At 33.4% G+C, this 12507-nt stretch overlaps 1 protein-coding gene and 1 pseudogene across 2 annotated transcripts in view; both read right to left on the reverse strand.

Moving 5' to 3' along the window:
* LOC100183649 overlaps positions 1 to 3916 on the reverse strand; it is a 7570-nt pseudogene extending 3654 nt beyond the window's left edge. The window contains exons 1-5 of the transcript XR_717780.3: positions 2321 to 3916; positions 2030 to 2143; positions 1754 to 1875; positions 1183 to 1357; positions 730 to 905 (exon numbers count right to left, since the gene is read on the reverse strand). The product of XR_717780.3 is annotated as an alkaline phosphatase-like (transcript). The remainder of the gene's footprint in view (positions 1 to 729; positions 906 to 1182; positions 1358 to 1753; positions 1876 to 2029; positions 2144 to 2320) is intronic.
* Positions 3917 to 4134: 218 nt separating this feature from the next.
* On the reverse strand, positions 4135 to 11996 carry lag1-like1 (transcription factor protein). The gene is made up of 8 exons (NM_001078285.1): positions 11817 to 11996; positions 11523 to 11653; positions 9391 to 9496; positions 7917 to 8127; positions 7419 to 7547; positions 6752 to 6858; positions 6065 to 6224; positions 4135 to 4605 (listed from the first exon to the last, which is right to left on the reverse strand). The coding sequence occupies exons 1-8, from the start codon at positions 11990 to 11992 to the stop codon at positions 4477 to 4479; spliced, it is 1149 nt and encodes a 382-aa protein (NP_001071753.1). The 5' UTR covers positions 11993 to 11996; the 3' UTR covers positions 4135 to 4476.
* Positions 11997 to 12507: the final 511 nt, after the last annotated feature.

Raw genomic sequence — 12507 nt, forward strand, 5'->3', positions numbered from 1 at the left:
CAAACAGATTTGCTTATTTTGGACATATAAACCACACTAATTAGAGTAATACCAGCTCATTCAACAAATAAAAGCAAAGAAAATGCAAGCCTATGTGTCCCAGTGTCCATTTGAGCTACTTTGTACAAAAATTCTGTTCTAGTACCCCTACAATGAGTTTTCAAAGCTAAAAATGCTTTGCGAAGCCTAAACAACGCTTGAATACAAGGGGAATCCCCTACTGCAACTCCGAATTGGCGCGAACAGGAGATTACAGCAAAATTGGGGACATAACTAAAGGAAAATGGCTAAATTTGGCTAAAAATCTTCAAAAACTTTGACAAAACAATACTCAAAATGTTTAAATACGTTGATATATTTTTTATTGCTGAAATCAAAAGGAAATTGCTTCCTCTTTCAAATGAAACCAAATTTGGGATCGATAATGGAGAAATGACCACAAAATCACCGTTTAAGTGACGTGTGGGGTCCCAGAGCGACTTTAGTCGCCATGGGCAGTTAAAGAGTTAAGTATCAATGCTACCATTGTGAGTGCATAGGTCCTTGGGTAGGACACTTAAAAGCCATTGTTTCAACCCAGTGGTCATTTATAAGTAGTCTATATTGTCAGCCATACATTATATTAAACAAACATTCAGAAAGTTACAGTATATACCAATTAGGTGAGTTAGCCAACGAACTAATGTTAAAACAGCTTTAATTAGTCAAGCTACATTAATATCAACTTACTGTGATCATGTCAGATGAATCCATGAATTGTTGCGCAATATCTTTACACCCCTCTTGTATTGCACTTTCAGGTAAGTTGTTATCCCCATACCACCCCCTGCTTGGTGTATGTGCGTAAGTGCCAGCAGGTGATGCATGGACTATTCTTGTGGTTGTAACTATTCCTGTTGATTTGCCTAAAACCCAATGAGAAAATATTATAGTGTGTGAATCACGTAAAGACAGCGGCACAGCCATCATACATTGTAACATCTTGGTATCCCAAAAATTGTCTGGTGTGGGGCAGTAGTTACGGTGGTCATCCATGGATTGTTTGTTGTCTTTTATTGATTAATAAAAGTGTCAGCCATGCATACACAACAAAAATAAGACAGTTGGCTAGAGTGAATAGATAGGAACTTATGGGTGACAAATTGTTAGCCAGGAGAGCTTTATCAAATATTATAGTCTTACCTGCTTTGTAAGCCTTCACTAATGTAGATTCCACCTCATTGCCCTTGACGGAACTGCAATCCCCATATTCAACATTGCCATTTAAACCTATTGTAGAGTAATCGCTTTTGACTCCACACAGATAAGCAGTTGCAGTGCAAGCTGAATCAGACACTTGTTGATCAACTGAGTATGTCTGTGGAAAGAATATTGAGTCATATGTTAAGTAATATTAAAATAGTTAAATAATATTTATTAGTAAGAGGCTTTAAGTGGCAGTGTTTGAAGATCTATCCTGGTAGTTTCTACATTGCATTAAACAGTAAACGTTATTAAAACTGGGGTAAGTTTGTTTCATACACTTGTGCATCTAACTAGCACTGACTCGGCTGTAAATATTGAAGCAGTGGAAATCATATGAAATGATATTATATCTGATCAATGTGTGAGGCCCCAGAGAATTTACATTTAAACTAGATTTTGCACAAAACAAGTACAAACTAAAACATTGATATGCTACAGATTTCAAAGTTGTGGGGCTTATGGTGTAATTAAATGTCTGAATATTAGCAGTTGTATACCAGCAACAAACCTTTGAAAGACCAGCAAAGTGAAACTGATCCATGGCTAATGTGGATTCTTCTCCACTCTTGCCTTCTAACTGTCCCTTCAGGATTCTACCAGCAGTTATAGTTGCCACACTCATGCCATCACCTGTGTTGATTTTGCAAAGCAATACATTATTAAAACGAACAACAGCTGCATATGTGGGCAAAAATAGAACTTTTAACCAAGAAAACACAGAAATCTTAATTTTTAGAAGATTCTACTTCAAAATAGACAACTACAAAGTTTAAAAAAAAATGACCTAGAAACAAAATAATATTTCTTGCAACATTCTTGTTTAAGTTTTCTCTTTCGAGAGCAATATCAATTTCTTCTTGGCCGAGTTTGTACCAATATTCTGTTGTTTCTTCTTCATCTGAGAGGAGGAATAAATTTAACTTAGAGATTACAATGGTGGCAGCATAAAGCCTCACAGCCGTAACTCTGTGCTAGATACAGGCACACCATTTTTTTTTGCCACCAACTTTGTCTAAAGTTGTCAACTATGGATAAGTCATTCAAGTTTCCACCCACGAGGTTATAAATTACTGACCTGTCCATCCTCTAGCAGATGAAATAGTTACAAACCCACACATGAAACATAACCCAATAACAAATTTATTCATTTTACAACCTCTAAACAAGTTGATATATTCTTACAGCCTGTTACTAATCATTGTTTAACTTTCCGCAACAAATGACAAGTTACAATTTAAACATCATAAAAAGTTTCAATTACTTAACAATATTTAACGATAAGTTTTTACAGTTACAGTTACACAGAACATGCTCTATTTATTATATCTGGATAAATTTCATAACTTTTTTTGCTTCACCACACAATTACACAAAGTACTTGACATTTAACTAAATTAAAACTTTCTGTAAATTAAAAAAAATCTTTGTCTATTATTTGCAGCAGAACTAATGAAACAAACACTCCTATTTTTCAACCATGCTGTACCATTCACACATAGCTATTCATCATTGTTTGCATTATAACCACTAAACAAACAGTTTATGCATTAACAATCTCATTTTATCCCTTGCACAACACTGTGCAAACACAAAATCTTTACACATTCCTTTTGCACTAATACACATAAAATGAAAGTTATAACAAAATTCTTTTGTTCAGAAGTATTTGAAAGTACAATTACCATAAATTCAAGAAACCACAACAATTAAAAAATTAAAGTCCAAGTGGGCATGAAAGATTATGTACCACTACAGAGTTGTTAGGGTTCTCTTGTTGATTTAGAAACCCCTGCTTTGAGCAAACAAACTAGACATAACTTTAAGATAAATAGTTATTTCTTTCAGTATAATAACTAAAAAGACACTAACTTATAAGAATAAACAAACAATACTTACAAAATCAGTCATTAGGATACAATATGGATAAAGATACATACAAAGAGTTGAAAAGTTTGTCCGACAATTTAGAAATTCCATGTATAATTGTAAGTGTACATAATGCTGTAATACGAACAAAGCACTTTTACCTTAGTATAGAATTGGTTATCGTCAAGTGGTGCGACATGAGCAGTAACTATAATTTACTTTACAGTAATAGGAGTTTCTGTAATCTTATTAAAGGCTATAGAATTAACTTTATTATTATAATTTATACAGGAGTGGTTTTCTGTAATTACACTTCACGTTGTTTGATCAATAAATATTTGTTTCTGCTTGACTTATTGTATGAACAGCGTAAATGTACACAGTAAACTAATTAAATCTTAATCCATAGCCTTCATAGTTTGTCGAAGGTTTCTAAACCTTTTGGATTCACCAGCCACGCTTCTAACTGACGTTCTTTTCTACACTTTTATCCATTGCGTGTTTTATCTACTGTGGTTCTGTTGTTGATTTCATTTTCTTCGTTGTTCTAAATAATCCGACCTTCGTTACTTTATTAAATCGATTTTTATTAAATGTTATTTGTTTATAAACTTTATGTTTTGTGCTATTACCACGTGCTGTTGGAAAATTTAAACAAAGCGCGCCATAGGGTATTATCCTAACAAAACATGACGTCATTTTTATAGACATCTTAATTAATTCGGAGGTAACTTAAACTCGAAATAGGACTTTTTCGAAGCTTTGCTAATTAATTTTAATATGAAATGTATTTGCCTATCTAAATGAAATATAACCAATTAAAAAGAACTATATTTTACTTATCCCATTAAAACTAAATCTGCTGAAGTAATAGTATTTAAATACAAAAAGATATTTATCACAAGCGTGGTCAGGGATAATCCAATCTGTAAAACCTAAAAAAAATGTTATTGCCCGGCCACGCGAGAATAAATAAGTTTCTAAGTGTATGGGTTTAAATTTAAAAAACAAAACTACAAAATATTTAAGATGTTTGTGGCATTTGTTGCAAATAAACATAACTTTTAATAACATCAACTATTGCCAAGTTAACAAATGAAATCAGTAACAAACACAAAAGAAACGAAAAATACAAATTTATTTAATTTAACACTCAGTTAAGAGTGTTGGCTGAATTGCATTCATAAAGTACCGGGAGAGTCGAAATCAAACGTACAAGGCAATTAGGAAGAGAAAGTTAATTTGCACACCAGACGTTAAAAAGTTAAAATTTAAAACAAATTTTAAGTGACAGTGCGTTGGCATCGTGTTTAATGGTAAACTATGCAAACTAATACTTTGAATTGAAAAAGCTCTCTACCGCCATCACTTGGCCACAGGTTTTCTTAAAGTTACACCATTGGATGGCGCATCACCCAGGCCAGACTTCTTTCGATTTTCTTCATTTCCTTCGTCTGAATCTGTCGCCTCACTTTCACTTCGCTCATCAGTTGCCTATGATGCAATAAAGGGACGTTATTACTTCATAATATATTGTATATACAACACAATGTTATAGTATTGTGGGGTAAGATGGATACCATTAGTAAATGATATCCCATATTTCCTAAATGTTTTTATCAAACTAGAAACATCCTGTTTTACTATCTAATGTTGCCTATTCTAAAACAACAATATTATAACTTAATATTACAATACCACAATACATAATTATACATTGATTATACACAATAAATCAGCTGTACAAATTGCAGATATAAAAAGAATATTTATTTAAATCTAAAAAAAATATACAGACCCTATGAATTCAGATAAAACTATACTGCTGTTGCTACCAGAGACATTGTTAATAATTTGGAATTTGCTGTTTTAATGCACAAATGCTGAAATGATTTATTGTAAACGTTTTTGTCTGCTGGGAAATATGAGACTGTATCTGCCATAACATACATATAAGTCATGTGATGTCAAACAAAATAAACAATGTTTTGCCTGCCCTGACATACATGAAACTATAAATCATACATGTAATGCAATCTCAAATGTTATTCATGCAATGTCAGACTATATACATAACTAATTAATTTACAACAGGTTGTTCGTTGTTGTGTCCAGGTTTAACATAGAATTTTTTATTAAAGCATCCAGATTGGTATCTATGTAAGAAAAATTGACAAGCACAGATTTATTAGGTTTATTTTATGCTTTGCAGCAACAATTTTTATAGAAAAAAGTTTTTTTTACTTATTAATGTTTTTTTTTTTGGTTTATATTAGCACTCTAGCAGCAACAGTTCATAAAAATGTGAATTTAAAAACAACATTTGTACCAACTCAAGATAAGTTCTCTACATTTAATATTCATTATTTACCTATAAGCTGTCGCATAAATTACAACTGGTCACAGGGCCAAAGGTTATAATAACCAACAGAGGCAAGTAGTGATTATGTTAAATATTAATCTTGATAAGAAACCTTTTCATCACGCAACATGATTGACATTTTTAACATTTAATTATATTGGGTGCTTAAAGTCACAACACAATTCTAAAGTTAAGATGGCATGGCTTGTCGGGACATTTGTGTTTTAGAACTGTAGTTTTACCTTTATACAGCTTTACCCTACTGTTGGGTTTGGGTATCTATACGAACCAGTACAGACAAATTATACAGTATTTGACCTCGACATATTATTTAACAAGGTTCCTTAATTTTCATGCAATGAATGTAACCACATTAAAAAATGTGACCCGTTCAAAATTAAAGTTATTTCGGTAAAAATTAAAAACTCAACGCCTAGAGACTAGTAATTTTACTCATTTTTAATATTTGACACAATAATCAAAGAAGTTCCCCATGTTTACTATAAATGTAACCCAATTTTAACAATGCGACACCTTTAAGTCTGAGAGTGTTCAAATTTCACAATAAAATCAAATCAGAAAACAACTTACCGCGCCTCCCTGTTTTACCATCTTTACCACACCCTTCACAATGAAACTGCACCAGTATATATGAAGGAACTGCAGTAGTGACAACCATACACAGAATATGTACCATGAAGGAAAGGGACCAACCACCTCCCATGCATCAAAGTAAATCGAATTTAAAACCCTGAGAGTGTAAATATTAGTTGGGAAGTGGTTAGAGCATGGGTTGGAGGGACTTTTCTACTCCCATTCCCACGTTCGAGCTACTGATATTATTGCAGTGCGTGGATAAGCAGGGTTGACTTTTGGTTAGTTTTGGCATTTATATTCTTACGGGTGGGAACATGGTTGACTTGGTTGCTAATCCCATTCCCCCAGTCAAGCTGCTGAAGTTATTGCAGTGTATGGGAGACATGACTCTTGCTTGGTTTGTTTTATCTTTATATTTTTCCACAAACTTACATACATGGTAACTTGTTAGCAGGCACGAGGTGTATGAAACAACAACAACACCCTTGTTATGGACAATTGTCTGTCTCCCGCCATGAGAGGATAAAAAAGTTACATTCATTCATTTTCATGGGTGGGAACTTATGTGAGCTATTCATGGTTTTTACTGTCATGTCCACAGTCTAGCTTGCATTATAAAAACATGCAGCCATTTTTATTTATTTTAATATAAAAAAGTTAAAAACTAAATTGATAAATTACCAGAATGGAAAATAAACAATCCTTGCAAGCATGAAAGTGAGAGAGAAACACACAAGACCAGTAGTTGCTAACACGTCATGTTTCAAGTATTTCGCAATCTTTGATGCCTGTGTTGTGGTCAATGGAAATTATTTGCTTGACTTGATTTATAACAAAGTTTTTAAATGTAAGAGTAGAGCAAGGGTTTTAAATTATGTTAAATGTAATTGTTGCTTTGAACATAGTGGATATCAACCATATTACACCGAATATTGTAAACAAACAGATTGGGTTTACTGCCTAAAACACATTTAACACATATCTCAGGCTTGGGAAATGGGATGTAGGTACATATTACTCCAACACACAGGATGCTACCACATACACACCACTGATGCAATTTATAGACACTTAATAATAGAGACTTTATTCTATGGGAGTTAGGTCTTCAGTTATGCATAGCTGAGACCTGGGATGTAGGTCCATTACCACAACACCCAGGCTGCTACCACCTAGACCGCACTGCGGCAGTTTATAGACACTCAATAATACAGATTTTATTCTAAAATGGCAAGGTCTTCAGTGAGGCACACCTGAGACATGGGATGTAGGTATATTGCCTTAAAATACATTGGCATTACTTTATCCCTAAAAAAGCCCTTTATACAGAGACCCACAATTCTCTCACCTCTAAAAATACATCTGAGAAGTCATGGAGTTGCATTATAAGCATACCAATGTTAAGCATGTTTATTGAATATGAAAAACAAATGAGTAAAATGGTGGCAAAGTGGTGAATGCACATTACCCAGAAATCCTGGAACAAAATAATTGGTTGAGTTAAAACGCTTGATCACATCTCACAGATAATGTTTTTTAAATTTTGCAAAAAACTTGGGTGACATTAATAACATGCAGTTAAACTTATAGTGTCTAACATAGGGAACCCCATTGATTAATGTAGAAAACGCAATTGGCTTTTTTATTTGATGTAGACACCTAACATCAGAGTAAAAGCTGTTCAAGCTTTAAGAGGTACAAAACATATGATGTAACTTCTGTTTTAAAATTTGGGTGACATGAGCGCTATAACAATATTTTTTTCCGTTACTACCCGACTTTTCGCTTTTTTAAACTTTACGCTTTTTGTTATCAACGAAATAAATTTCATACAATCAAAACTCACCTTTCTTTTGATGTCAAAGAACTGAGTTATTGTGCAAGATGCATAGAATGCTAACTCAGTTTGATAGTACCAATAACTAGACAGTGTTAGTTGTTGTTTATCTGGATAGCCCACCCAACACATGCGTGTCTCCCATGGACATTTGGGTGAAGTGAAATGCATGGCAAATATACCAAACGTAAGAACACCAGTGTAGAATAATAAGCGCCACCTGGAAAATATAAAACGTGTATGAAAATTATAGTAATACTAAAATAGGTTGTAGAAATAAAAAGGGCTGTGAAACATCTGTTCAGGTTGCATGTGGCAAGAATAGGGAATGTTTGGCCATGTATTACAGTTGTACTAGAATCGGGTGTAGCTATGAAAATAGGTTGGTAAACACTGCAGGTTTGGTTGTAAAAATAAGTTGGTAAACACTGGGTATTTGGTTGTGAAAACGATGGGGAACACTGGCCTAACCAGTCCCTCAATTTCATCTTAATACTCATCTTAAATTACTTTAATTCATCAAATATTAGTTAGGTTTGCTTAAATTGATTTGTCAGCTTAAACTAAACCACAACATGCTGTGTTTGGGTCCAAAGTGTAATTGTAAATCATGGAAGTAAAACGTAAATGTAAGTGGTGTTTATCTTGTTATTGTAGGTAAACAAGCTGTACATTGAACCATATGGTTATAACATCATCTTATTTAAGATGTGTAAAGAAATAAAGTAATGTATCTGTATTCTTGCAATGCATGTTTTATAAGGTAAATAAAATATTGGTTTCAGTAAAAATTATGTCAATTTTTATGCCAATGGAAAAAATACAATATGGCATTTAGCAAAGGAACAACAAAATTAAAAATTTGAAATTACTAAAGTAATTTGATTAGTATTGTATGCCTGTACCACACTAAGGGTAATGAACATCAGCCTCTAACAACTTTGCGAGCCTAAGCATCCAACACTTAATTCTCCACGTTTTAAGTGGCTCTTATGGTCAGAGTTGAGGACCAGATTTTTCAATAGGTTGGTCATTATTTTCCACTCTCAACATTCCTATAGGGACCACTGTATATTGCTCTTGGGAGATAGCTTAGGCCTAAATCAGCATATTTTCTAACCAATGGGTCAAAAGTTTCTTTCGAAAAAGTTTAAAAAGTATGTTTTGTTGAAGCTTTATTTGAATTGTTCATTTCTGTTAATTTTAGTACACAAAATTACCCCAAAATTAACCATGATACAGCTTGAAAAGCTGTGCTATACACTATATGGGTGGGTTTCTATAGCAAGACATAAGCCTTTGCCTTGGGATTTATGCCCAAGTTGGCCTGTTATTCTGTGACAGCAGTATTGTGTATGCTATATGCACATTCAACTGTGTCTCTATGAGAGTGACGTTACAGGGCAAGGCCCTGGGATTTAGGTCTAAGTTGGCCTGTTACAGCAGCACATTCCTGCTCCAAGTAAAGGTAATTCTTTCTTACACAGTCTCGGAAAACTTTATAAGTTTTGAAGGACGGTGGATTTCCCTTTTTTTTCGAAACCATCTTTGAACTTGCCGTTCACTCCAGTCAAGTTGTTTACATAAACCTGGTAATAACATTGGGGGTTTAATTTTAAACAAGTATGCAGCCAACATAAATTGCAACATGCAGCATAAAATGTGTTGCCACTAGCTGCCAACAGGCAAAGCATAATTTATTAATCTAATTCTAATGAAGGCCTTTTTTCAAATTAATATTGACACAGTGTTTCATTGCCCTATTCAGAGTGATAAAAGTAAATTCTTTAAACAAGAATATTTATTACAACCATTTCATGACTTATTGCGTATATAAACAAGTATTTACGTAGTTCTATATCATGGCTGTTACACCTCAAAGATTTTAATATTTTTTTATATAATACACCCATGATATTTATGGTCTGTAAACCAATATAATAATATTGTGGTGTTGTCAATTTAATTATTAATATTGTCCTAAAAGTAAACATTAAACAATATATATATAATAAAGTTACAGTTTTAATGGCACAATTTAATTAATGTTTTTATACATTAGAACTAAATGAAAGTTGATAGAAGGTCAAACTAATTAAAGATTCATTCCTTAATTATATAATTGATTAATTGTCGAAAGCAAACTTTATTGTTCACTTAATTGTATTGATTATGGATTGCATTGTACATTTAATGAAGAAACTCATTTAAACTACATTTGAATAATTTGTTTAATGAAAATAAAGACAACAACAAATGTAAAATTATTCTACGTCCATATCCAATATATTTTAAAATACACACAACATATTAAAGTAGAATAAAATGGCTTTCCCTCAAGACTTTCCATTTCCCAAATACTCAAGTTAAATTACGAATATCATCGGTCCAGATTGTCAAAGCTTTACTTAAGTAGTTTACTAGTTTTAACACAGTGGGCAGTTTCTATAAATTTTGCTGTGGTTGCACAATTATAAATAGATTTTGAAGAAACATTCAAAAGTGTAAACACTTTGCTCCCCATTGGTCTAATAACAACAAGTCTTACAAATTCAATGACAAAATCACAATGGCTTATAAATCTTGGAAAAAACAGATGTTCTCAGTTTTGGCCTCGCTTTGGGCAACTATACTTGATCTGTATAATTGAAATTGTAGGCTAATCTGGGACGTGATTGCAAAAGTTTCCTCCCGCCCCATGTTTTATTACAGTATTAATCAAATCCATTTAAAAATGACAACGAAAAACAGACCACAGCAATAGCATAGAAGGATTGTACACAACAGAGCTGTCAATGTCAACTATGTACAGGGTGCTTTTGTCACGTTTTTAAGAATGACAAATGGGTTTATTTGTAATTAATTATCCAAGCAATTTTGAAACTAATCCCATTCATCAAAGTAACTGAAACATGGTGCAAAACGTGTGTTTTTTACTAATTTCCAAACAACATAGAATTCAGAGTGTCAGACTGCACTAAATATACTCAGTTTACTTCACTCTACTATGTCATGTTAACTGCAAAGCACAATGCGCCGGTATTTATGTTACAAATATATACAGGAGCAGACTACACAAGCAAGAAAACCACAAGATAATGGCAGCATCTAAATCTATCACAGTGTGGAGGTTTTGAAAGGATGTACACATGGTAGTTACGCTCCAAGCTTTGAACAACACGTAATTGTCGTTCAAAATAAGCCGTTAAAATTACCCAGAAATCCACACACAAAGATTATATGAAAATATTAGCAATTAACATTTAACAAATGGGAGCATAAATTAAAGATACTATTTCAATCTTAACAGGAAAGGTAGCAAAATATTTGAAACTTTCCATCATTATTATTATTATATATTAAAAATTGTTTATATAAAAACTGTTCCCAAACAGTTCTGTCCCATATTCACCCAAAGAATATTCATAATCATTTTATAAATTTGACTGAGTGTTAAAGTGATGAATGTTCCTTTGCCAAGGAAATACCACATAGCCTAATTCTGGAGACACCCGGACACAGTATAGCATTTCAATATGCGTGGGCTTTTTACAGCTACAATACATTACACAATATACTTGAAACTTTTAACAATATATACCTTACAAATCTCACCTTTAAGTCTTTCATCTTTTGGATATCTTGTTATAGAACTAAACACTTTATCAAGCACCGCATTACTGGAGGGTGGTCGGTTTGGTATATCAGATATGTTTAACTTTCGACCAAGGGGACGAGCAATTAATCTGCAAAGAAAATGATCATAGAAACAAAATATGTTTATCATAGGTCCACCAAATTGCAGGAAATATAGCTTTACATTTCTGCAACATTTTCGCAGGATTCTTTACCAAGGAATTAGGAAAAAAACTTTGAAATTAGGTGGGTTTCAGCGAAAAAGAGGTTTACCTTTCAATTATAAATCGAATGATGTAAAGAACAATTGAATATGGTATCATCACCCATAAGTCAGTGGCTTGGGCGTAAGTTGCATCCTCTGTGTTTCTTAAATCTGCCCACGTTGTGTTATGAGGAAGCCAGAATCTTTCGTTCCAAAACCAAGCGAGGAAAGAAGAAGTTGCCATGGCAACTATGGTAAAACAAACAAACACTAAGACCTGTGTAATGAAATAATTACAATTACTTGGATATTGACCGATAATTTAGATATTAGCCGTAAGCCTGTAATAGTGTAATGGCTGATAATTTGAACATTCCATTAGTGACCTCTGGATTGGAGCAAATTTCATTGTGTATTGCCCAAGGACACATCACCCTCAACGATAGCAGCGACAAGCCTTGAACCTATTACCTCTGGACTAGGAGCAAGCCACGTGGCTAGACAATTGCAAGTATATATATGGAATATGGATATAGATAACTTTTATGCCGAGTTGTGGTGATGGTGAAAAACCTTCCTCCTATTGCCCTATACACTATCTGCTAACACCAACCACTATTTACTAACCGAAACAACTACCTTCACTAACCCTCCTACGTCCTACCCACGAAACCATAAACTAAGTACTAATTCCTAACTACCAGTACCAACCTCTTATACTTTCCACTAACCTAATCCATAAAGTAGCAAAGATTTCTT

This window comes from Ciona intestinalis, chromosome 1, assembly GCF_000224145.3.
Source record: "Ciona intestinalis chromosome 1, KH, whole genome shotgun sequence".
NCBI classification, from domain to species: domain Eukaryota; kingdom Metazoa; phylum Chordata; class Ascidiacea; order Phlebobranchia; family Cionidae; genus Ciona; species Ciona intestinalis.